The sequence below is a fragment of the Pelodiscus sinensis genome, chromosome 5 (assembly GCF_052426305.1).
Source record: "Pelodiscus sinensis isolate ZL-2025 chromosome 5, ASM5242630v1, whole genome shotgun sequence".
NCBI lineage: Eukaryota > Metazoa > Chordata > Testudines > Trionychidae > Pelodiscus > Pelodiscus sinensis.
Genome location: NC_143056.1, coordinates 128,867,548 through 128,892,720, shown reverse-complemented (window position 1 = coordinate 128,892,720; position 25,173 = coordinate 128,867,548). Strand labels below are relative to the sequence as shown.

The 25,173-nt window shown below is 64.0% G+C and overlaps 1 protein-coding gene across 5 annotated transcripts; it reads left to right on the top strand.

Annotated features, from left to right (window-relative positions):
• The first annotated feature begins 325 nt into the window (after positions 1-325).
• On the top strand, positions 326-23,473 carry CNOT12 (CCR4-NOT transcription complex subunit 12). Of its 5 annotated transcripts, none has more exons than XM_075928581.2 (12): positions 326-367; positions 6,859-7,009; positions 7,558-8,308; positions 8,885-8,957; positions 10,491-12,146; positions 13,303-16,322; positions 19,517-19,820; positions 20,370-20,517; positions 20,807-20,943; positions 21,344-21,510; positions 22,124-22,197; positions 23,001-23,473. In XM_075928581.2, the coding sequence occupies exons 2-11, from the start codon at positions 6,907-6,909 to the stop codon at positions 22,182-22,184; spliced, it is 6,420 nt and encodes a 2,139-aa protein (XP_075784696.2). In that variant the 5' UTR covers positions 326-367; positions 6,859-6,906; the 3' UTR covers positions 22,185-22,197; positions 23,001-23,473. The 5 variants fall into 5 exon arrangements, with proteins under 5 accessions (XP_075784696.2, XP_089634897.1, XP_075784699.2 ...); XM_089778771.1 differs by lacking the exon at positions 326-367 and adding an exon at positions 3,872-3,964; XM_075928584.2 differs by lacking the exon at positions 326-367 and adding an exon at positions 5,805-6,018.
• Positions 23,474-25,173: the final 1,700 nt, after the last annotated feature.

The window sequence follows — 25,173 nt, the reverse complement described above, 5'->3', positions numbered from 1 at the left end:
GCCAGGCGCCCCCTCCCCACCTCGGGGCCCTGGCAAGCAGAGGCCGGTTCGGGCGGGAGGGGGAGGAGGAATGAAAAGGGCAGGCTGTATGATCGAGGGGCGGGTATTCCAGTCACAGCTGGGGGGTGGGGGGCAGGAGCGGGGCCTCTCTAACCCCTCCCTCCACGGCACATCCTGCCCCATGGGTCGATGGCTTCAGCAGGGTGACACGTGGGAACGGGCGGTGTCCAGCGCGGGTGATTTGCATAACTCATGAATATGCAGCAGAGGGCGGAGGACCGCCCCGCCCTTGTTTTGCTTCTCATGAATATGCGCGGGGGGGGGGGGGGGGGGGGGGTCGGGGCGGTGCCGCGCGGCGCGGAGCCCGGTGAGGAGCCGCCGGGACCCGGGGAGGGGGCGTGTGCGGGGCGCGGGGCTTCTGCCTTGGGGGGTGGGTGCTGAGCGTGCCCGGGGCTGCGGAGGCGTGTGCGGGCTGTTTGGGGGTCCCGCGGGCGGGGTGACGGGGAAGAACGGGGGGGTTGGGGTGCAGGGGCGATGCGGCTCTGCGGGGCGGATGCTGGCCGGGCTGCAGGTGGGGGGAGAAGGGGGCTGGGGGGTTTGGAGACGTGGGGAGTCGCAGAAAGGAACGCTCAGCAAAGTTTGTGATAACAGCTGTGGGGCGGGGGAGCTGCGGGGGAGGCGCTGGCAGCAGGGAGGGAAAAGGGTGGGCGAGGGGCAGCCTATGGGGTCCCCCTGCTGGCCGCAGTGTGGTGTCTTGGGGGTGCCCCATACTAGAGTCCCTTGTCACCAGCCGCACCCAGGGGCTGCTCCGGGCTGTGGCCAGGGCCTCTGCCTGCCCTGGAGGATTCACACTGATCCCTCCCCTCGCTGACCCTTCCCTTGGGCCCTTGCCAAAGCCGGGCCCTGGACCAGCTCCTAGAATCGCCTCCGAAGAGCTGTGTGAGGCTGTGTCCCTGGGAGCGGCCAGTCTTGTCACTGTGCCACCCTCAGCCACCCGGCCCTCCGCTTGATGCCCTATCGACCCCTGTGCCCTCTTTCCTGACCACCCACCATCTGCACCTCCATCCCTTCTCCTCTCCTGCTCCCCCTCTCTCCCCTTTCCTCACCCTGGCTTGGTTATCCCCTGGCTATGGCTCCCCAAAGTAGCTAATCAGATTCTCCTTCCTGCTGGAGGAGGAAGGCGAAGGCTCAACTTTGCCTTTCACTCTCCTGGATTCTAGCTCCAGGTGAGTGCGCGCTTAGCTGGGCTGCTCCCTAGATTTGCAGGTGCCAGAGTCCCTGCAAGCAAGGGCCTTGCCCTGTCCATTACACTGCACTGTTCCCTTGAGCCGAATGGGGCCCTCTTGCACTTTTCCCTTTGCCTTCCCCAGGCTTGGGCCTGGTCTGCTCCACAGAGTTGATCACATTCTGTCAGTGTCAGGGTTCCCACTGACAAAGTCTCCGCTACACCGACCTAATATCTCCACCTTTACAAGAGGCCTAGCGCTTAGGTCGATGTAGTTAGTATGCTGCATTACTTCTATTGCCTGGAGCTGACAGCTGGAGCCTCCTCCCCTACCCAAATTAAAAAAAAAAAGTGTTTGGGGGTCCCACGGGCAGGGTGAAGGGTAAGAACAGGGGGTGTAGGGGTGATGGAGCTCTGCAGGGTGGATGCTGACCAGGCTGCAGGTGGTGGGGAAGGAGGCTTGGGGGTTTGGAGGCATGGGGAGAAGCAGGAAGAAATCACAAATTTTGCAGAGTGTAACAGCTGTGGGGGGAGGTGCTGGCAGCAGGGAGGGGGATAGGAACACCTGCAGGGAAGAGGGTCGGGGGGGAAAAGGCCCTAGCTCTGAGCTGGTGGCTCATTTTCTCAGTAGGGGTTCAACCAGCAGTGAAACTAACATTCTTGTCAGTTTCACGGCTGGTATTAGTTCACAAGGTGCCCTGCAAGAGCTCCTAGGGGAGATGCGCACCACCAGTAAGGAAGGTAGCATAGACACCAACAGCTGATTCAATCGCTGTGGAGGTTGTAGGTCAACCTAATTGAAGTTGACTGAATTCTGTGGTATAGATAAGCCCTTGGTCTCCTACGTGCCACCTTTAGCTGTGACCATGACTAGCTGCATGTCCCTTTAGACTCCTCCCTGCTCCCTCCCTCTGTCTGTCCTAAGACAGCTCTTGGCTTGAACATGAGGTGGAAGTCCTGCCTCAGAGGCCTGGCAACTCTTGGGTATTCCCTCCTCTGCTTCAGCTTGCTTGCTGCTTGCAACTTAGGCCTCCTCGTGCCTGAGCTGCCCTCCATCTCCCAGCCTGGACTCCACTTAAAACCTCTGTGCTGTGCTGCAGTGCAGATGCTCTAGGCCAACGGGAGGGAGGTTGGGAGCGATGTGGATCCGAGCAGCTCTCCTTCCGTGCACTCTACCCGGAGGGCTAGGTTGGTGTAATTATGTCCCGCTCAGTGGGGGGTTCACACCCCTAACTGACGTAGCTGTTCTGAAGTCAGTGTGTCGTGCAGACCTAGCCTTACTCCGGCACACTTTCTGCACTCGTCGGTGTGAATAGTCCCAGTGTAGTCATGGCTAGGTGGGCAGGCAAATGCTTCCCTCGGCCACGGTGCTGTGGCCACAAATATGGAACCTCCCCATCAGTCGCTGTAGCCCGTGTGTATGCTACAGCAACAAAGCTACGGCATCTTCGCTGTGACGCCTGTAGTGTGGACAGGGCCTCAGTCTCCTTTGCTTGTTATGTTGTCTGTGAGCTCCACCTCTACTGAGGCTCCTCCCCCAAGATCGCCTCTTGCCTTGATGATTGTTCCCTTCTCCATGTCCCAGCATGGCCAGAAGCTGCCATTCACCTTCTGGCACCTACGCAGAACCCCAACCATGGCTCCCTATTCTTGGACTTCTCCTTTGGGACCGTGATCGGCTGTAGACACGATCTATGTGGTTGGTCCTATTCTCAGCCTCGTCCTATGGCCCCTCTTACAGAGGATCACCCTAGACCAATGTTCCCTCTAATCTTTTCCTTTCATGTGCAGAATAATTTTCTGTGCACAGAGGCATGTGTGAATGTGCACCACCAATAGAAACACAACGCCTAGCTGTGGGCACTTGGCTAATCGGTTGGGACGCTGTCTTGAGTGGCCACACAAGCACATGGCTTATATAGGGAACACCGCTGTAGACCCTTCTAAGTCCTATGACTCTGTGAAAAGGTGATGTAGGGGGTACGAGGGCTCATGTACCCCCAAGATTTTATTTGCCAAAGCCAGGTGCTTTTGTAACCCACACTCTTACTGGGGTTCGCTGCCCCATGAAGTGATCCTTAGACCACTTAGAGAAAGAGTTTGAGCTCCAGCCTCAGCTGACTTTTACCTCAAGTGGTAGAGGTGCAGGTTCACCTGTGGATGTTACACCTTCACTCTGCCCCCCTCCCTGTCCCTTCTGCCCTGCAGCTCCTGGGTTGCCTCTGACTCTAGCCCCATGAATCCTGTTGCTGGCTCTTCTTCCTCCCTGAAACCTTTTCCTCTGGTACCCCCCGAGAATCTTTTTCTTCCCAGGCTGGTCTGGAAGAAGCTCCCTGGGGCCTGAACCGCTCTTAAATCCCTCTTCCACTTGATTCCTCGCCTGGGGACCTCCTGGGCTGTAATTGAATGGCTGTGTAATGGCTCCGTTCTTTCCGCAGAGCCCCTGGGGACCTGGCCTGATCTGTGCGGTTGCTTGTGATGGTGTTAGGGGAACGGCATTTTGGGAGTGCAGGGTTCCTCAGGAGTGGGGCACTTGTGGGGGTGTAGATCAGTGGGGGAGTGCCCCTCCATGCCTCTCCTTGCCTCCCCCACTGCCTGCCCACTGAACCACTTGCCCCTCAACAGGCTGGAGCGGTGCAAATCCTGGCTCTGTGCGCGCTGGCTTGCCGTGGGATAGCGAGGATCCGTTCCCCACCCAAGGGAGGGCACGGTGTGAAGTCCCAGAGCAGAGCTCACCAGGTCAGGGAGTAGGGGATGGGCGCTGTCTGCTGGCCAGTGGCGATAGCACCAGGAATTCTCCCTCAGCCGGAAGGCCTGGTGACGCCAGGGCCTGGAACGGGGGAGAGGAGCACGTGCCGTGTCCGGGAGGCTGCTGTGTATGGGAAGTGGCAGGAGTGAGTTGGGGGGACACAAGCCGAGTGGGCATGAGCAAGAGGAAGGGGGTATGGAAATGGGTGGCAGCACGGTGTGGGGAGGGGGTGCAGTGCAGTGTGTGGGGGAGGGTACTGGCACAGTGGAAGGGAGGCAGTGTGTGGGGTGGGGGCATGGTGTGGTGCAGTGGGGGGTACTGGCAGTGTGGGGAGGGGGGTGCGGTGTGGATGGGGAACAAGGGGTGTTGGGCTGGGGGGAGGCAGAGTGGGGGTACTGGCACAAGGGAAGGTGGGATGTGAGCAAGGGGGTGCAGTATCGTGGGGGGAGGCAGTGGGTGAATGTTGTGGGGTGGGTGTGACGTGGGGGTATTGGCAGGGGGCAAACAACTTCCTGATGATTGTTCTGCTCCAATGTCCCTGCCAACTCCGTCCTACCCCAAGCAGTCCTGCCCCTGCACCCTCCCAACCCCCCCATTCCTGCCTGGCCCGGAATCTAACAGGGGAGTGGTACAGAGCCCCCCACCCTAGCTTGGCTCTGGCGGATCAGGCAGGAGCTGCCAGCCGCAGCCCAGCTGGGCTGCCTCGGATTCCATCCCCGCGCCAGGAGGCTGGGAAAGTGGTGGTGGTGGGGGGGAGGGGGGACGCAATGGCTTCCAGATGTGCCTGCCCCACCCAGCTTGGCTGGGGCAGCTGTGACGCCTGCTCCCAGGGGAAGGGTGGGGATCAGTTCCCACTGCGCTGGAATGGGAGGGTGTGTGTGTATGTGTTGGGGGGGTAGGAACAGGGAATAAATGGGGGGGAGGAGATGGGGCTAGCGGAAAGGGGAAGGAATGGGGCCGGGTGGGTGAGGAGGCGAGGTAGGGCTGCGGAAGAAGACAGGAGTGGGGCAGGAGGAGTGGGAAGGGAGGTGGGGCTGGGGGGACGAGCCAGCAGTGGGGCAGAGAAGTGCGACGGGGTGGGTTAGGCGGAGCGGAGGCAGGCAGGCGGGGCTGGGGGAGGGGCAGGGAGTGGGGTGGGTTCGGAGGCGGGGCAGAGGAGAGGTGGGAGGGGCAGGGGAGTGGTGACGGGGGGGCGGAGTTGTGGAGGGGGGACGCGGGAGCCAGGCGGAGCTGTGCGGGGGGGAGGGTTGTAGAGTGGGGAGGGGCGGGTCCGGGCGGGGCTGGGGGAGTGGTGACGGGGGCGGGCGAAGGCTGGGGGGGAGTTGTGGGGACGGGAGGCTAACTGGGGGCGGGGCCGGGCTGTGGGCTCGGGGTGACGCGAGGGGGCGGGGCTGGGGGCGGTGACCGGGGCTGGGCCGTGGGCCCGGGGGGGGGGAGAGGGGGCGGGGCCGTGGGCCCGGGGGGGGGGAAGGGAGGGGCGGTGACCGGGGCGGGGCCGCGGGCCCGTGGGGGGGGCGGTGACCGGGGCGGGGCCGCGGCCCCGGGAGGGGGAGGGGAGGCGGCCCGGGGGGCGGTGACCGGGGCGGGGCGGCGGGCCCGGGAGAGGGGGGGGAAGGGGAGAAGGCCCGGGGGGCGGTGACCGGGGCGGGGCCGCGGGCCCGGGGGGGGAGGGGAGGCGGCCCGGGGGGCGGTGACCGGGGCGGGGCGGGGCCGGCCCGCGGGCGGGGGGGGGGGGGGAGGCGGCCCGGGGGGCGGTGACCGGGGCGGGGCCGCGGGCGGGGGGGGGGAAGGGGAGGCGGCCCGGGGGGCGGTGACCGGGGCGGGGCCGCGGGCCCGGGGGGGGAGGGGAGGCGGCCCGGGGGGCGGTGACCGGGGCGGGGAAGGGGAGGCGGCCCGGGGGGCGGTGACCGGGGCGGGGCCGCGGGGCGGGCGGGGGACCGGGCCGGGAGTCAGGCCCTCGCAGCGAGCTGGTTTTTCCCGTCCCCGCAGCCTGAGTCACGGCTCCACCCGGCCTGCGCGGCGCGATGCGGCAGCTGCGGGCGAGGTGAGCCGGGCTCCCCCCCGGCGAGACCAGCTGGTGCTGAGCCACGCGGGGCGGGGGGGGGGGGGGGCACTGTGAGGGGGGAGGTGGCAGCGCGTGTGGGGCCGGGGGGGGGGGGGGAGTCGGGTTGTGTAGGGGAGACGCAGGAGTCCGGCGCCACCGTGCCGAGTGCAGGGCGAGGATTTAGCGCTGCGTATGAGGGGCTGAGAGGCGGCAGGGCCTGGCTTTGTGTAGGGAGGGGCAGGAGGTTGGCAGCCTGCGTGTGTGGGGAGGGGGTAGGGCTAGGGAGTGGGGACCGGGCATGGGAGGAGGTTGAGGGGAGGTAGAGTCCCGGCGCTGTGTGTGGGGGTGGGGTTTGGCGCTGTGTAGGGAGGGGCAGGGGGTCGGCCCCATGTGTGGGGTAGGGGCGGAGAGTTGTTGCTGCGCATGGGGTGGGGTGCTGAGGGGAGGTAGAGGTCGCACTGGGGGACATGGGAGATTGGCACCATGTGTGGAAGAAGAGGTGGGGACCGAGGGGTCTGGCACTGTGTGTGGGGGCGGGGCACGTTGGTTGCCAGCTGTACATGGGGGTACAGAGTGGTGGAGATTGGGGTGCAGTGAGATGGGAGGCCTGTGATGGGGGGCATCCTTGGGAGACAAAAGCACCATGTGACCAGAGGGGGATGGTGGGTGGTGGGGCCATGTGGGGCCTTCACAGGGGCAGCAGGGAGGGGGATGGTGCTGAGGGGCATGCTGGGAAACTGGGCCCTGGATGGGAGCTGGGGCTGGGGGTGGGACGGGAGGGCAGAATTTGGCAGCTACTTTCCCACTTAGTCTCAATTTTCTCTCCTGCTCCTCTCCTAGGGGCTGACGTGTGCACCGAATTCATCGAGCCTCAGCCCAGGTGCCACCATGGCCTCCCAGCCACACCCCCTGTGCCCTCCGCCTCTCTGCCCTACTGCCAACGGTGGCATGGGGACCGGAGCTGGGCAGCTGGTGGGCAGCCCTGAGACAGGTATGTGCTGTGGGGCGGGGAAAAGTAGAGAGGGGCTGGGATGTGGCTAGCAGAGCTGGGGCACAGTTCACTTGAGTGAGGGGTGCTGAGGTACAGGCGGCATCATGCCTGGGAGTGGGGAGCGGGACCTTCCCCCCCCCGGGGGGGCTCCAGCTCCAATCCTGCCCCAGAGCAAGGGGCAGGCTGGCTGTAGGGGGCAGGGAATGGCACTTTTCCCTTTTAGGGGGTGTCAGCTCTGACCCTTCTCCAGGGTGGCTCCGGGGGTGGGAGATGGGCCACACGCCCAGCTGCTTTTCAGTGATCCATCTGTGAGACGAATTTGAAGGTCTCAGCTGGCAGCACCATCACAGCTCCCCGCAGGACAGCATCTGTCAGTGCAGGCTCTGGCGAGCCATCCCCAGTGTCTGAGGGGTGGGGGGCCTGGGCCGACAGGCTGTCCCTCCTGGGGGGCTGGCCAGGACAGTCCCAGCTGGGGGGGGCAGGGTGCTGTTGGTGCTTTTCTGCCATGTGGGTGGGCTCTGAGAGGGTCTCTTTCTCCCCCCGCCCAGGTGATGCTGTCCTGAAGCCGCCAGTCAGGCCCAAACCTCGCACACTGCCCAAACCGACTATACCAGCCAAGCCCTGCGCCCCGCCACCGTCCCCTGGGTCGCGGGCCCCCCGCCTTGATTTCCCCTCTGCCGAGAAGATCAACCTGCTGGCGGGTCCCAAGCCGTACAGTGGCAGCAACACCACCCATAAACGCCTGTCCTTTAGCCTCAAGAGCCCCCCAGCGGAGACTTCCAATGGGAAGGGGCTCTCCCCCCCTGAAGCCAAAACCCCGCCTAGTGGCAAGGAAGACGGCTCTCCGGCTCCTGTGACGCCCCCTGCTGGGGGGCCATCGGGAGCCCTCAAGGGTGCTGCTCCCTTCAAGGTGAAGCCGGTGCCGGTGGCGGCCAAGCCGGAGCGCTTCCCTGGCACCACAGTGGAAGAGATCCTGGCGAAGATGGAGCGCCCCCGCAAAGAGGGGCTGCGCTCAACCTTCAGCTCTGATGCTGGCTCCTGCTTTGGGCCCAAAGGCTTTGTCGCCTTCCGGAGGCAACCTAGCGCCGAGGGAGGGGACGGTGGCACCGTCACCCTCGGCTTCGAGGCCCCCCGGGAATTGGGGCTCCCCGAAGCTCAGGAGAGCGGAGCGCCCTGCAGGGATGAGCCGGTCGCCGGCGGGAAGAAGAGGGATGGAAGCCCGTACCCCAGTGGACAATGCCTGCCAGAACCCCCAGACAGAGAAGCACAGACACACCCTGGCTCAGCCTCCAGGGAGAGGTGAGGGGCAGATATGCAGTAGTGGGGCTTGCAGGGCAGTGTAGGTTATGGCCTTGTCTGTTCCATGTTTGGGGGGAGTGGACAGGGTGTGTTGCACTGCATTGTGGGTGAGAATCTGGCAAAGTGGTAGGATCCGGTGCCAAGTCTTCCCCTGGGAGTGGAGAGGAAGCCAGAAAAGAGTTTATTACCTGGTGCTTCCTGGATGGAGAGAAGAATCCTAGAAGTCTCCAGACAGCTCTTTGGCACTTCTATAAAATCGCCCCTGAAGTCAGATGGATGCAGCTCTGCATATAGACAAGCCCTTAACATGTAACGTAGAGTTTGCCTGTGGAACTCCTTGCCGCAGGATGATGCCACAAAGATGGCACGATTCACAGAAGGAATGGGGGATGGATAACTGCAACACATACACTAGCCCGTGGTTTATTTTCAGCCAATTAGGAATGCAGTTGAGCTAAACCGAAAAAAGCCCCTAAGGGCCCACGTGGCAGGACTCCGTGCTTGGTTTAATTGAGCCTAGGTGAGCCCCAAATGATGTGCTGGATACTAACCCGCCGCGATTTCTCTCTCCCTCAGCGGCTCCTCCCCGGCCGGTGCCAGCTGTGATGGGGACCAGTCTGGACGCAGGAGGCCGCCGTCTCCCCCTGGCGTGAGTTCTCGGCTCGCCCTCTGCAGCGCGGCGGCTGCGCTGCTCCGTGCGCTCCTTCCGGGCTCTCCTGTCTCCTCCTGGGCTCCCTCTCTCTGGGGTGCGTGTCTCCGCTCCATTCTCTGCCAGCCCCTGGGCGCCAGCGTCTGCAGCTCTTCCAGGAAGTGAGGCCGTGGGAACCCAGGTGGCCTGCAGGGTGCCATGAGTCCCTGGGTCCTTTGCAGGGGACGGGAGCCATCAGGACCCCAAGATAGGCCTGCCGGTGGGGAGGGGGGAACATGGAACAAAGAGGGCCACTGCCCCAGGGCCCAGCAATTCTAAAGGGCCTAGCAGTGGCAGCAGCTACCAGAGCCCCAGACCCTTTAAATTGTCACCAGAGCCCCCACGGCGCACTCCGGGCAGCGCTGAGGGCTGGGAGGGAGGGGGCAGCGTGGAGTGCTCTGGGTAGTGCTGAAGGTTGGCTGCCTGGCCCCGCCCCTTCCACCCAAGGCCCCGCCCCTTCTGGGCACGCGTAGCTGTCCCCCTCCTCCCTTGCCCAGGGGCACAGTGTGGCTCCCCTGACCCAGGACACGGTTCCTCTGCCCACAGGCTCCTAGGCCAGTGCTGTGTTATCTTGCCCAGCCCTGGGGAGTGGGGTGGACCTGGGAGAGCAGGCTGGCCAATTGAATCAGGGTCTCTCGAAGGGGGTGGGGGCGGCTGCCCTGGCTCCCTGGCCCTGGGAGCCCGGCGCTTGCTCCCCATGCCCAGGTGGGAGCAGCCCTGACTCACCGCGTTGGGCTCGCTGACCTGGCAGGTATGCGGCAGGCGGGCGGTTCCCGGTCCCATTGGGCCCTCAGCCAAACCCCTAGGCAGAGAGGGCAGGGCAGGCACGCCCCCCCCCCCCCCCCAGCTGCTTTTCCTGGGCTCCTGGGCGGGAGCCCGGAAGAGGTTAACCATTAACTCCCTCCCCCTGGCGGGGGCAGAGCAGGGAACTCACCCTTCTCCCTGGTGGAGGCGGGGCTATTGGGCCTTCCCTGCCGTGGGGCTGGGGGTCTGCACAGCCCCGAATGCCATTCTGCAGCCCTAGGGCCTGATTGCTCTGCTTCCTTTTCCCTCCTCCTCCTCTCTGCCTTTATCTCCCTGCCATGGGAGGGAGTCCTAGATCTTGGGAGGCGGCAGCTGAGGCTAAGCGAGGTGGGAGGCTGTGGAGCTGGAGGGGGCGCCTCAGCAGGAAGGGTGGGGGAGGGCAAGGAACAGGGCGGGGGAGATCTGGGAGCCAGGGGGTGGAGGAGGTCAGAGACTGTCAGGGAGGGGGAAAGTGCCCAGGGCTGGGGGCCATCACATGGGGCCAGCCCTGGGAGCTGGAGCTTAGGGGCTGAGAAGGGGCCATTTGGAGGGGAGAAACTCTGGGTCCGTCTGGGAATTGGAGGGCAGCCCTGGGGGGGAAGCTCCCGGTGCTGGGGTTGGGGGGCCAGCTGGGAGATGGGGATGGGGGGGAAGCCTGGTCGGTTCGGGGGGGTGCATGGCTAATGACTCTGATTTTCATTCTTCTCACAGTTCTTCTCAGCCCGGCCTTGCCCCGTTCCCGCAGCTCCGGCTGAGCTCCCCCTCGGGGTGGCCCCTGGCTCCCCCAGATCCTCTGCTGGCCTTGCTCCGGCCCCAGGGGCCCCTTATCTCCCTGCCGAGCATCCTGCCTCAGCGCCCGGGTCCCCTGCTTTGCCTCCTGAGCTCCCCGCCCCGTGCTCCCACCCTGCTCACACTGAGCTCCCCCTTTGGGTCAGGGCTAGCTCCCCTGACACTCCCGAGGCTCTGGCTGAGGACTCCGTCAGCCTGGTTCCGGCCCCTGGCGCCCCCTACGCTCCAGCGGAACCCTGCCTCCGCATTGCCCACTCCCCGGGGTCTCCCGAAACTCCTGGGCAGTCCCCACCTCCCTCTGGCCTTCCTGTGGGCCTGGCACCAGGCTCCCCTGCTGCCCCCACAGAGCTCTCCCCCAGCTCTCTTGCAGGCCAGCCCTTGGAACCAGGCCCCCCTGATGCCCCCACAGAGCTCACCGGCAGCCCCCCTGTAGGACGGCCTTTGGCCCCAGGACCACTTGCTGACCTGTCCCCCACAAGCACTCACTCCCCAGGGGCCCCCAAATCTCCTATTCTATCTCCAGACACCCCTAGTCTGTCTCCTAAACTCTCCATCGGTGTCTCTCAATCTCTTGGGTCTTCTGATGGGCCTGCTGAGACCCCGAGGTCCCCTGATGGCCCCTCATCTCCTGAGCAGGGCTCCCCTTTGCCCCCCAGTGACTCCGGGCCCATGCCAATGGACAAGGGCTTCCAGCCCCCGCAGCTGGGGCTCCGGCGTGCCTCAGATGGCGTGGTGCAGCTGCCAGGCGAGGGGCAAGGAATGGGGGTTCTTGGAGGCTCCCTGGCTGCCCTGCCCAGGGGAGGCCCCCCCCACTGCGGGCAGCCTCTGCAAAGCGAGTCCAACTGGAGCCTGTCGCAGTCGTTCGAATGGGCGTTCCCGCCCCGGGCAGCAGAGTGGGAACCTCCCAGATCCCCCATCAGAGAGGCCGACGATTCTGGCCTCTCTGACCCGGGCGAGTTGGATGGGGAGGGCCTGGCCCCCAGCCCCAAATGGCCTGACGAGGGGAGCGACTCTGAGGGGCTGAGGCCCGAGCTTCCCAAGGTAGCCCTGGATGGGCAGGACACCGAGGCAGCCGGGAGTTCTGCCCCCCCAGGGGGTGCCACCGAGGCCCCGTGTGACAAGGCAGGCAGCCCCGTGGAGGCAGGGAGACGAGGGAGCCTGGAAGCCACTTGCCCTGGGGGCCCTGATGCCCAAAGGGAGCTGGCCGTGACTGAGCTGAAGGGCCCTGCAGCGGTGGGCGAGGCAGAGGCTCTCTGGGAGGAGCAGGGCAGGCCACTGCTGGGTGCCCCCCTACAGCTGACGGACCCAGAGCTGGAGCCAGGCCTGGAGCAAGTGGCCCCTATCCTGTTGGCTGATGTGCCCAGGCCGGCCGGTGCCCGCGCCTGCCAGGAGGAGGGTTCGGCGGGGGGCCTGGCACTGGCGGGGGGAAGCCAGGAGGGGCTGCGGCCGGGCGAGCCGGGTTCTGAGCTGCATCCCCATTCGCGTTGGCTGGACCAGCTGCTGGCATCGCCACCGCCCTGCGCTGATGAGACCAAGAGGCAGAACATCCCTGAGCCTGGGGAGCCTGCAGGGCCAGAGGTAAAGGAAGGGTGGCCGGGTGTGGGGAGAGGGGCCCTGGGGAGATCTCTTGGTGCCAGGGGGGGAGTGGGAGGAAGGACTTTGTCTCCTGTGTGTCTCCCACAGGGCCAGTAGGGGGCGCGCTCTCCTGAGTGAGTGTGAGGGAGGGGAGTGCCGCACTCTGGGTAGAGCGCCCCCTGCTGGATCTGGGAATATGGGGGGCATCTTCCAGGTGTGTGGGGAGGATGTCTCCCCAGCCCCAGCAGGGGGCACTGTCCACAGGGGGGGATTGGGAGGGAGGGAGGAGGTGTTACTTTGGGTAGGGCGCCTCCTGCTGGATCTGGAGGATGCGGGGCTGTCTCCTGAGAGGGTGTGTGGGGGGTGTCTCCCCAGGCCCAGTAGGGGGCCCTCTGGGCCCATCCCAGTCTGAGGCAGTGGAAGGGGTTAACTCCTCGCCGGGGTGAGGGGTGGGTGTGCCGTGCTGAGCAAGCGGGCTCAGCTTGGCGGGGCCGGGCCGTGGCCGCCAGCGGCGTGTGATTAGCAGTCGGACGGGTTGGGCGGAGGCAGAGCGGAGCGTGCCGGGGCGAGCCGGGGCAGGGTGAGCTGCTGAAGGCAGCCTTAGCACTGGCCTCTCCCGGCCCCTCTTGGGATGCGTGGGGCGCCTGCCACAGCCATGGCTAGAGAGGCTGGCGGGGCGTCTGTCCTGGAGCGACTCTTGGCTAACTTGGCGCTGCGGGATGAGGCCGGGCGTGCTCGGTACACGAGTGAATGCAGTGTCCCCAGGCCGGCTGTGAGTACAGACAGTGCTTCTGGCCATGCCTGGGTGGGGGGACTTGGGCTGCCCCGCTGGGCTGGGCCAGGTGGGGGTTCAGATGAGCTGGGATCACGCAGGGAGCTCTCGCTCCCCCTGGTGCGGAGCGCAAAGGGCTTTGGGGCAGGATCAAAGGGGCTCGTGAATTGGAGACCACCGAAGGGTGAGCGAGTCTCCTGTCTTGCTCAGGAGTGAAGGATAATCCAGGACTCCAATGCTGCAGCTGGGGGTGATGTCTCCTAGAGACAGATCCCTGGGACCCTGCCTGCTTCGCATAGCCAGGCCCGTTTGGGGTGGAGGGGCTGATCCACTCCTGTTCCCCCCCATTCTGGCCTCTTTTAACCCTGTTCACCCTCTTTCTCCCAGGGCCTGCTTGGCTGGTCGCGGAAAGATCTGTGCAGTGAGTTTGGCATCAGAGGGACCCACCGAGCCGGTGAGCTTGGTTGGGCCAGCGAGCACAACACGGGGAAGACGGACTGGGCCAGCGAGACTGAGCAGGATCGGGAGTTCGGCACGGGCACGCGGGACTGGGGCGATGCGTACAAAGAGCCGGAGCGGCTGCAGGAGTCCAGCGCGGCGCATGGAAACTGGCCTGATGCCTACAGCATGGAGGAGAGCTGCCGGCAGGAGGGAGACTTCAGCCCCGGCAAGCCAGACTGGAGCGGCCAATACAACGTGGGCGGTGCCAACAGCCCGGATGGGGAATTCAGTACCAGGAAACTGGACTGGAGCAACTCCTACGGCACTGGGGAGAGCACCCAGCAGGACAAGAGATTCAAGGCTGGCCAGCCAGACTGGACCCATGAGCCTGTTGTTGGTGATACCGCCCAGCAGGATAGAGAGTGGCCCCACATGTACGGTGGGGATACCGACCAACAAGATGGAGAGTTTGGCACCAGCAAGTCATCCTGGACCCATGAGCCTGGTGCTGGTGATACCGCCCGGCAGGATAGAGAGGTCGGCTCTGGCAAGCCAGACTGGTCCCATGAGTCCAGTGTTGGTGATAGCGCCCGGCAAGATGAAGAGTTCAGCTCCGGCAAGCCAGACTGGCCCCACATGTACGGTGGTGATACCAACCAAAAGGATAGAGAGTCGGGTACTTGCCAGTCAGGCTGGGCCCGCGAGCTGTGTGTGGGTGATACCACCCGACAGGCTAGAGAGTGGCCCCACATGTACGGTGGTGATACCGCCCGGCAGGATAGAGAGTTTGGCACCAGCAAGCCAGACTGGACCCATGATCCCGGTGTCGGTGACATTGGTGATACCGCCCGGCAGGATAGAGAGTTTGGCACCAGCAAGCCAGACTGGACCCATGATCCCGGTGTCGGTGATATCGGTGATACCGCCCGGCAGGATAGAGAGTTTGGCACCAGCAAGCCAGACTGGACCCATGATCCCGGTGTCGGTGATACTGTCCGGCAGGATAGAGAGTTTGGCACCAGCAAGCCAGACTGGACCCATGATCCGGGTGTCGGTGATATCGGTGATACCGCCCGGCAGGATAGAGAGTTTGGCACCAGCAAGCCAGACTGGACCCGTGATCCCGGTGTCGGTGATACCGTCCGGCAGGATAGAGAGTTTGGCACCAGCAAGCCAGACTGGACCCGTGATCCCGGTGTCGGTGATACCGTCCGGCAGGATAGAGAGTTTGGCACCAGCAAGCTAGACTGGACCCATGATCCTGGTGTCGGTGATATCGGTGATACCGCCCGGCAGGATAGAGAGTTTGGCACCAGCAAGCCAGACTGGACCCGTGATCCCGGTGTCGGTGATACCGTCCGGCAGGATAGAGAGTTTGGCACCAGCAAGCCAGACTGGACCCATGATCCTGGTGTCGGTGATACCGTCCGGCAGGATAGAGAGTTTGGCACCAGCAAGCCAGACTGGACCCGTGATCCTGGTGTCGGTGATACTGTCCGGCAGGATAGAGAGTTTGGCACCAGCAAGCCAGACTGGACCCATGATCCTGGTGTCGGTGATATCGGTGATACCGCCCGGCAGGATAGAGAGTTTGGCACCAGCAAGCCAGACTGGACCCATGATCCCGATGTCGGTGATACCGTCCGGCAGGATAGAGAGTTTGGCACCAGCAAGTCAGACTGGACCCATGATCCTGGTGTCGGTGATATCGGTGATACCGCCCGGCAGGATAGAGAGTTTGGCACCAGCAAGCCAGACTGGACCCGTGATCCCGGTGTCGGTGATACCGTCCGGCAGGATAGAGAGTTTGGCACCAGCAAGCCAGACTGGACCCGTGATCCTGGTGTCGATGATACTGCCCGGCAGGATAGAGAATTCGGCTCTGGCAAGCCAGACTGGCCCCGTGTGTACAGTGGTGATACCGTCCGGCAGGATAGAGAGTTTGGCACCAACGAGCCAGACTGGACCCGTGAGTATGGGTTCAGTCCTGCTGATGGTCCGGGGAAGGAGTGTAGTCCTGAGAAGCCAGACTGGACCCGGGAGTGCAGTGCCAAGTCCCACGAGCAGGGTAGGGAGTGGACCCGTGGGTACGGTGTTGGGGATACCGCCCAGCAGGACAAGGACTTTGGCACTGGCCAGCAACTCTGGACCCGCGAGTTCGGAATTGGTGATGGTGCTGGACAGGACGGCGCATTGAGCCCTGACAAGCCAGCTTGGCTTGGGGACCATGGCAGTCGCCTTACAGACCGAGACTCTACCTTTGGCCCTGGGGTCGAAGACGCCGGCAGCTTGATCCGAGCCCCCAAGGCCCGGAAGCCCAGGTGGAGCGGCAGCGGCCTGCAAGAGAGCAAGTTCTCTTTTGCCAGGCGGGATTGCACCCGTGAGTTCGGGGTCGGAGGGGCTGAGCACGAAAGCCAGTTTGGCGTCATCGGGACGCAGCGGGCAGGTGGCTTTGGCTTGGCCGCTTTGGAGCCCGTCGCTGCCAGCGAGACCCTGCCCGAGCGGGCTGGCCATTCCCAAGGGGTGGGCCTGGAGGAGCTCAGAGAGGCCGGCGTGGGGCAGCCCGACTGGGCTGGAGGTCAAGGTCTCGGTGTCACGGAGCCATCTGTCAGCGGGGGATGGATGGACTGGACATACACATGCAGCATGAGCAGCACGGGTCCCTCCAGTGGCCTGGGGGCGGGGGGCGCCGATCCACCCCGGGAACCTGGCGTGGGGCAGTCAGACGGGGCCGGTGACGGCACGGGAGACTCGGCCACCGCCAGCGGCTTGGGGCGCATGGGCATGACGGAGGCCGGAGAGAGACAGTTTTACTGGAGCCGCGAGTTCAGCTCCGGGGCCGAGAGGTCTGCGAAGCCTGGGGAGGTGGCCGTGGGGCAGATGGACTGGGCCAGTGAGGCCGGCATTGGATGTGGGAAACAACCCGGTGCCACATCCCTGGCTGGCCTGGAGCTGCATGGAGACAGGTAAGGGCTGCGCTGGAGGTGGGAGGGTTGGGCGGAAGTGTAGGGGGCTGCATCTCGGCCTTCACTGCTCATCAGAGCATTTGGTGCCCTACCTATGCGAGGGGCCGGTCTCAAACAGCAGCTGTTTTCGGGGGGGGGGGGGGGCAGAGGGAAAGGAGGGAAGGTCTTGTCCCACTCCCAGCCTGGGACTGTTTAGACAAAGTACTCCTGTTGTGGGGATCAGCACTCCCGACGTCTGTTTGCTGCTGAGCTCTCAAAGATCCTGCAGCAGTAAGTTCCTCTTCTTAACGTCTCCTCTCCTTGGGGAAGCCCTGAGGCTACTGCCCAGCATGGTCACGCACCTCCTCATGCCCACTTGATCAGGGCAGCTCAGTTGCCTTCAGCCCACTGCGTAGCATCCTACGGGCCCCCCCCCCTGCTTCTGCACCTCGTCTTCGAGACAAGCCGCCATGGTCATGGAAACTTGTTTCCCTTTCTCGAGCTGCTCGTGGCTCCTCCAGAAATTCTGTGGCTCCCCCACAGCCTGTTAGTTCTGCGCTGTAGGCTCTGCCCAGCCTGCTTGTCTGTCTTGGGGCGGTTGTATTCTTCAGCATACAGCATGGGCAGGACCAGTGCCCGGACACTTCCCTCCTCCCTCCCTCGGCCCCCCTGGATCAAAGCCCAGCTCCCGTCCAGTGGGCCTGGAGTCGTCGAGAGCTGACCAGACTGGCCTGCATGGGTGGGCTGTGCCTTACGACGTCCCTTGCCTCGGTTGCGCCCCGTCCGCCGCTGGCTTTGGTGGGGGCCTTGCCCATCCCCCAGCTTCAGCTCCTTGGCAAATGTTGCCACCCGTCTCTTTCCTCCTGCCCTGCCCTGATCCAGCGTGAGCTCTGTGGTGCATCAGGCCCAGGGGACGTGCTGCCTTGTGCCGTCCGTTCCTGTGGCGCTTCCAGTCTGGGACATGCGTCCCCTCCCAGCTTGGCTCCCGCCTTTCCTTGGCAGCCTCCCCGCGGGGTGTGTGGCCTCTGCGTTCCCCGCACCCAGATCTCCTCCTCCTCCCAGCTGTCCTCTCTGCAGGCCTGGCTCCTAGTCACCTGAGCCCTGGTCACATGACACACTCAGATCAGGAGCGAGGGCTGGGCAGTGGTGGATTTCCCATCCCTAGATGTCTTCCGACGATGCCTGGCCATCTTCCTGGAAGACACGCGGGAGCCAAACAGGAGCTTCTGAGCTCAGGCCTGGGGAACTGGGTGGGTTAGGCAGATGATCCATTAGTGGCTTCTGGCCTTAATCTCTAGGGAAGGGGCGAGTCCCAGAATTGTGAGGGGGTCCCTTGCCAATAACACCCCCCCCCCCAACACACACACACAGCTGTCTATACTTTGTGCTTTTCCCTAGTGGGTGCCATCTGATGGCTGATCATTGAGAGTACGTCTACACAGCAGCGTTATTTCGGAATAACTCTGCGGGCGTCTACACAGCAAGCCCGTTCTTTCGAAATGACGGGCAGCTTATGTCGGCGTTTGTCGACCTCATGCCGCGAGGGAGAACGCCTCTTCCCAAATAGGGACGTTTTGGAATAGCTGTAGTGTGGATGCTCCATGCTGCTATTTGGGAATAGCTCCTCCCCCCGGGCCATCCGAAGTAATTGCTCCCAGGGCCTCCTGGGACACTAAACTGGGGTAGCATTGGGGGAGCCTGCCTCAGACTAATTTCCCTGTCGTGTGGACACGCTATTTTGAAATGAGCGATTTCGGAGTTTGTCTTACTGGGTTCCGAAATACTCATGCGGTGTAGACGGAGCCCAAGTCCCAGAGGAGAATCCAGGCAGGCGGAGGGAGGAGAGCTAAGGGTGGCCAGTTGTCCTCATTTGATGGGGACGTTCCCCAATGTAAGTGCCTATTCCCTCCCCCAACATCTGTCCTGATGTTTCCCCCTGCCCCCCCCTCTCTGGTCCCCCTCAGGAGAGCTAAGTTGACACATTGAGGCCAGGCGGGGGGTTGGCAGCCCCCTGGCCCATCTCTCGGCCCGGGAGCGGTGCTGCTTTGGACGTCTCGTGCTGTGGTGCTTCCCTTAAAGCTGCCTCTGCATCCGCATCCCCTCCCTTCCCACGTAGCAGCTGTTCCCAGCCAGCCGCCCTCAGCTTGCTGGCTTAATTCTTTGGATTCCTTCAGACCACGTGTCCCCGGCGCGTCCCTCTGTGGGATCCAGCTGCTTCGCTCGGCCCGGGAGGGGCAACCCAGGAGCGGGGTTCCCAAGTGGCTCTGGACATCTGTGCCTCTGGAGCAGTCCTGGCTCCCCAAGTATCCCCAGAAAGGGACCCTCTTCCCCCGCCCAAACTCACAGCAGCGCTCTGGTCTGGGTGCTCTGCAGGGAAGCTCCGGGGCCTAAGGACCCAGGCTGCTGTTGGTGGTGGATGAGGTCATGGCCGTCCAGTTGTTGGAGGTCGGAACCAGCCAACAGTCGGCTGGGCTGGGAACACAGCGCTCTGGCTGCTGGCTAAGCTGGCTTTGCGCAGCTCCCAGGCAGGGGGTTGTAGTGGGGCGCCTGTAACATGAGCACTGGGGCCTGGCTCTTGTGCTCCCTGTCTGTGCGCCCCTCTTGTGGCTCTCCAAAGGCCTCCCCCCACTGCTGCCGGTCAGGGCACCTGCCTGCCCTCCCCAGTGACGTAGGTACCAGGGATCAGGACACGTCTGGGGGCTAGCCCCAGCTCTGCCACTTAGTCTCCGGGCAAGTCGCCTCTCTGCCCGGTGCCTCAGTTTCCCCAGGGGGGTAACGATTCTGATCTGCTTGGCAGGCGCGTTTAGGCCCTGTGGCTGGAGTTGGGGCTACACAACGCTCCTTTCCTGAGCAAGAGGCCCTGTCTGTCCTATGCCCCGTAAGGCCAGCTGAGAGGGCTGCAGGCCTGGCGAACAGCGCTACCAGGGGAAGAGGGGGGAGAAGAGGAGGCAGGGAGGGGAGTTGGGGTGGGGGGAACAAAGGAGGCGGGGTAGCAATGGGGGGACACGGAGGGAGGGGGAGCAGAGGGGGGAGTGAGGGGGCAAGGGGAGGGGAGTGAGGGGATGGAGTGGGGGGAACAGGAGGCAGGGAGGGGAGTGAGGGTTGGACAGAGGGGGGAGCCTGGGGCTGTACAGAAGGGGGCCGGGAGCAGAGGACTGGGGTGGTGAGGGGCTCCATGGACCAGGGCGGGCGGCTCTCACCCTTCCTTCCCCCAGCAGTGGCCCCGTCAGCCCAGCGCACTCTGGCCCGAGCCTCCTGCTGGAGGAGATGCTGGCCAAGGCGGCCACCCAGCGCAAGAGCCCCAGCGCGGAGAGGGGGCTGCCGGCTGCCCCTGACACCCACCCGTCCCTCTCGCTGCGGGAGGAGGACGACGGGCCCCGGCCGGACGGGGACGGTGCCCCCAGCCCCTCAGATGCCATGGACGGGGGCTGGCCGCCGAGGGAAGCGAGGCGGCTGAGCCAGCCGGGGCGCCGCGGGAGCCAGCTCTCCCTGCCGGGCGAGGAGTTCGCCTTCCTGGAGGTGAGCCTGCCGGGTTTCCCAGCAGCCTTTGCTCCCCCCAGCCTGGTGCGGGTCACGGCTGGGACGTGGGGCAAGGTGGGCTGCCTTCAGAGGGGAGCTTCCCCCCCTTCCCTGGTGACCCTTGCACGGGGGCCCCCCATGCTGCGTGGGAGCCGATGGGGGACGCCTGGGATCCTGCCTGGAAGGGGCCGGTGCTGGATGGCTTAACCCTTCGTTGGCCGTGGCGAGTCACGTAGGCTTTCGTGTCCCAGGGCCCTGAGGGAGCCTCACCTCCCCGTGGGTCGCCTCTGGGGCTGGCTCCCTCCAATGCTGGGGTGGCCCCTGCGGAAGCCACGAGGCAGATGGGCCAGCCTGCCTCCCTTCCCCCCCACGGGCTTTCCCCTCGTGGCCTGGCGCGGATCCGTGGTTCTCCCGGATCGGTGGCCATCGCAGGAGCCCCAGGCTGTAAGGTGGGTGGGGCAGCGAGATGTCCCCCCGAGCCCTCCCCTCACATCTGGCCACTGATCAGTATCTCTTCCCACCCTCCCCCGTCTCCCGGGGCACGTGCAGGACACAGAAGTTCTCGACAGCGCCGTCTACCGGAACAGAGCCAACCTGGGCCGCAAGCGAGGTCACCGAGCGCCAGCCCCACGTCCCGCCGGCACCCAGGGGCTGTCTGAGGCGGAGGCGGCCGACTGGATGTTCCGGGACTCCACAGGTAGGACCCGGGCCAGGCTGCAGCGCCCCCCCGACTTCCTGTTCAGTGGCATGTTGGGATTTCCATGTGGTGCTTGTCTGGCGTGCCGTCGGTGCAGCCGTGGGGGTGATGTTGGGGTGGCCCGGCACAGTTATGCCACATTACGGGGGTGGGGTGGGTAGGGGGATGTTCCCTGTGAGTGTGGGCCCGGGATCCTATCTGGCACCCATGTTCTTGGCACACGTTGCCTGGCATTGGCGTGTAGCCCTGCGTGGCCTGACGCCGACCCTCTGTCTCCCCCCCCCGGCAGAGCCCAGGACGGTGCACCGGGAGTCCTCAGATGAGGAGGCGGCAGAGGAGCCCCAGAGCAGGCGGGCACGGTCCTCGTCGGCGACCAAGGGGATAAAGGTGCCACTTTTCCCAGGCCTGAGCCCCTCCGCTCTCAAGGTAGCTCCTGCCAGGCTCCCGGGCAGGGTGGCAATTGGGGGGGGGGGCTGCCAGGGCTGTAGCTGGTGCCTGTGGGATGTGGGGAGGGCTGAGTAGGGCGGGGGTGTTGGAAATGATCAGTGAGAGAGGGAGCTTGGTGAGGGGAGGCAGGGCTGGGGTCAAGGGGGGGTTGGAGGTTTTGAGTGGTGAGGTGCAGGCTGGGGAGTGGGGGAGGGTTGTGTGGGGTTCAGGATGTGGTGGGGTGGGTGGGTCGAGGAGGGGCTGAGGAGGTCCCAGATCAGATGGAAGGGCTCAGGGGCACGGTGGGGAACCCGCCCTGACGGGAAGGTCAGTGGGGACGTACCATTCGTACAGACCGAGCCAGAACCTCTGTGTGTCTGACACGTCCCCCGCCCCCCAGGCCAAGCTGCGGGGCCGAAACCGTTCTGTGGAGGAGGGGGCTCAGCCGGGAGAGGCCAAGACAGCTCTGCCTAAGGAGCCCCATGTCCATCGCTCGAAGTCCTGCAAGCTCCCTGGCTTGGGGGGGAAACCCCTGGCGCTGCCCCCCAAGCCAGAGAAATCCTCAGGGTGAGTGTGTGGAGTGTGTGTCTGGTAGGGAGTGTTTTTTGTGTGTGTGTGTGTGTGTGTGTCTGGCTGGGTGGGTGGAGATGTGGGCCGGTGGGGGGTCAATGTTCCTCTTATTTTTTTTCCATCCATGTGTGGAATAAATGTGGTGTGTGACGTGCACCACCAGCACAAACACAGGCTGCCTGCCGGCAGTGGGCGCTCTGCTGATCAGCTGGGTGGCTGCCCAAACTCTCAGCTTACAGGGAACAGTCGGTGGGATGTGTGTAGATGGGGATGTAGCCCCTGGGGTCAGAACTGTGTGGATATGGGAGTGTGTGTGTGTGTGTGTGTGTGTGTGTAGATGGGGGGTTTAGACCCTGGGGTTGAGGTTGTATAGATGTGGAGGTGCCTGGGGGGTTGCATGTTTGTGTGTGTGGATGGGGGAGTTGTTGGGGGGTATTGGGGGGTGTGTGTGTAGATGGGGGGGATGTTGGGGTGTGTAGATGGGTGTGAGTGTCGGGGGGTGTGAAGATCCTGTAGATGGGAGTTGATGGGGGGGAGCGATGGGGGTGTGTGTGGAAGACCCACCCTTCCCCTGTCAGCTCTACCATGGCTGCTGCCCCTCGCCCCTTAGGTCAGATGCCTCCTCGCCCCACTGGCTGCAAGCGCTGAAGCTGAAAAAGAAGAAGTCCTGACGGCCCTGCTCAGGTGAGGCCCGTGTCTGCGCCCGGCCGCCTGCTCCTGCGCCTAGTGCCGGCACCAGCCCCCTCCCTCTGGCACCGGGGGGGAGGGGGGACCCTGGGAAGGGAGGCCTGGCCTGAGCCCCCCAGACAGGGGCCGGTGCGCGCGCAGCCTGTGTGCAAGTGGGCTGCTGTCAGGCCGTGGGAATCAGGCAGCTGGAGGGATTTGGCCCCCTGACCACCCACGGGAGATTCCCCCTTGGGTCCCTGGGCAGAGCAGGGGGGCAGGCTGGGGGCATCCTACAGTCGGCCCCAGCCTGTCTGCCAACTCTGTGTTCCTGGCGCCACCTGGTGGGTGCTGCTGGGCATGGCACCAAGCCGTTCTCTGGGGCATGGCTCTGAGCCTGTCTGGGAGGGAAACTCACCTGGAAGGGGGGGGGGGACTTCCTGCCGGGGGACAGATCCACCTGGAAATTGTCCCCTGTGAGGGAAAGGTCGGGAGCCCCATCCCTCCCCAGCAGGGGGATGGATTTGGCCGGGAATCCCTCTGCCCCCCCAGCCCAGGGATGGATCCAACCAGGAAAACATCCTGCTGGGAAGGTGGGGGAGGGGGTGGGGGTGCTAGCACTACGTGGTTGCCTTTGAGTTTAGACCTTCTTGCTTCAGAAACAGGTGCGGACCACTTGGGCTGGGTGGGGGGAGAATGTCCCTCGGCGGTGTAGAGCACATGACACACAGCGGCGGGCAGCGAAGCTCCCTCCAGAGAGGCGCAGCGGCACCTCAGGGAGACAGTCCCCCTGTCTAACGCCTGCTGTGTCTTATCTCTTCCAGGCATTTCTCTCTTGCTGCTGGGGCTGGGACAGCTGATGCTCCAAAGAGGCTCGTCGGGGGCGGGGGAGAGAGGAAGGTGCAGTGAGTGGTGACCCGCCCCCTGCCGGCCGTGCATAGCCGAAGCCCCCAGCAGGGCAGTCGGGGTGGGAGCGGGGGCAAGGGAGGTCTATCTATGCACTTTGGATCTCTCTCACTCGCTCCCCGAGCTGCCGGGTCCTTCTGTCCCTGCCCCTCGCGAGCCGGCTGCTTCCTCCGCTCTGCCCTTTGTACCATGTACCTGGTCGACAGCCTCTATTCCTTTGTAATCGGTGACAGGGCCCGGCCGTGGCCTTTCCCCGCTGAGGTGCGGGTGGGGGGAGCCCCAGGGGCCAGGGTGTTCGCTCGCTCTCTGCTGCTATCCTCCACTTTCCTGGCCAAGAGCAACGACTATTTTTTCTATGGCACATGATGAGACAATAAACGATTTCGGATAACGGCGGGGGTGGCTGTGGTCTTGCTGATCCCTGCCCGGTCAGTAGGGGGCAGAGGCGAGCGTGCAGTGGGGTGGGCTGGCCCGGGGGAACCCAGCCCGGGTGTCGTCCCCCCGGACTACCTGCTCCCCCAAGTCTGGCAACCTGGGCTGCAGGGGGCTGTTGGGTTTGGGGGGCTCCAGCTGTTCTCATGGGCTCCAGCTCTGGGTGCAGAACCGGAGCCCCGTCAGGTCATGGTTGAGCTGGTGCTCCATAGTGCTGAGCAGCTGAGGCAGGCCCAGTCCCTCACCTCGGGGCCCAGACCTTTTCCTCTCCCCTACTGCCCCCCTCCACCCCCTTTCCTCTTCCTCCCGGGGACGGGATCTCAAGCCGGTCAGGTGCTGACTCAGCTGCTGTAAATCAGTTTAATTAACCCCAGTGGCACTACGGCCGCTTGACACCAGCTGGGATCTGCCTTGACACCAGCGGAGCTACAGCCGCTGGACACCAGCTAGCCCTGGAAATACTGTTTCTCCCTATGGCTTGTTGAGCGGGCTGAGGTGAGGAATCCCTTGGTCACTGTGCACACAAGGGCGGGTGTGGCCTACCCTAGGAAACTTCACTCGCGTAATTTGCCCTCAGAGCAGCTTCTGGGCGGGTTTGCAGGGTGAAACCTGGGTACAGGTGTGGCTGGGGTGTTTTTATGGGTGTGTCTGTGACTCGTCTCCATTACGCATTGCCCCTGGCCTGATGGCCACCGGGGGTTACAGCCTACACCTGGCCCTCCCCTGGCATGTGGCCAGCGCCGGACGGAACCTCTAGTCGCTCCGTAAGCAGAGTTGTCTCACCTGGGACCGGCGCTGGCTAGGAGCCCAGGACAAGTCAGAGCAGGCACCTTCGCCTTGGTGCAGTCACTTGAGCGGGGGGGGTGTTTCTACTCTGGATTTTACAGGCACGGTACATTGATCGTCCTTTTCTGCTGGGTGCAGTGGGGTGGTCTCTCCTCTCCTTAGCCTGGTCTCACCTTCTGTGGAGAACAGCGGCGCTGCATTTTCCTCATGGGGACAAAGCCATGCATGGAAGAAGAAGGGGGCGGGGGGGGCTCATGGCAGAGCCGTTGGTCTGAGGCTCACCAGCGCTGGCTTGGTTGTGCCACGCGCTTTGTGCCCAAGTTATGTAGGTCGGATCCCTAACGGTCCATAGGTGCCTAAATGCCATTCATTTCAGGAGTCCTTCGATGGGCGGGGTCTCCCGTTCCTAGCAAGGACACTGAGGGGGAGTTGGATTCCAAGGCCACGAGTGGCCACTGTGATGGTGTGGGCTGATGGACGTGTGAGAGGCCACAGACCTCCCCCTGAATCGGCCCTTTTTAAGCTAGACTAGAGTTAGAAGTGGAGAGTAGCCATGTCTTCTGGCGATGGGCAACCTAAGCTAGTGTATGGCCGCAGGATGGGACCTCCTCCATCTTCATCCGCAACATGGTCAGAACCAAGATGGTCTCCTGGGACCAGGCCGTTTTGCTCCCGGCGCTGGCGTACGTAGGATGTGCGGGGGGCGCCGACTGAGCCACAACAGCGCTGGGATTGGGCGCAGAGCGAGCGCTTGGTGCTCTCAGTCAGTGCTGTGAGCAATCAGCACCCACCTCCCTTCACTTGACGTGTGTGTCACTTTAGTAACACCGGTAGGAAAAAAATCGACATGGACGGAAACCAGCAAAATGGGGT

Excerpts from the sequence above, each read along its gene's own strand:
- CNOT12 (XM_075928581.2), top strand. The coding sequence starts at position 6,907 with ATGGCCTCCCAGCCACACCCCCTGTGCCCTCCGCCTCTCTGCCCTACT. Across the intron at positions 16,323-19,516 it reads CTGGAGCTGCATGGAGACAG|CAGTGGCCCCGTCAGCCCAG; the intron begins GTAAGGGCTGCG and ends TCCTTCCCCCAG. Across the intron at positions 19,821-20,369 it reads AGGAGTTCGCCTTCCTGGAG|GACACAGAAGTTCTCGACAG; the intron begins GTGAGCCTGCCG and ends GGGCACGTGCAG.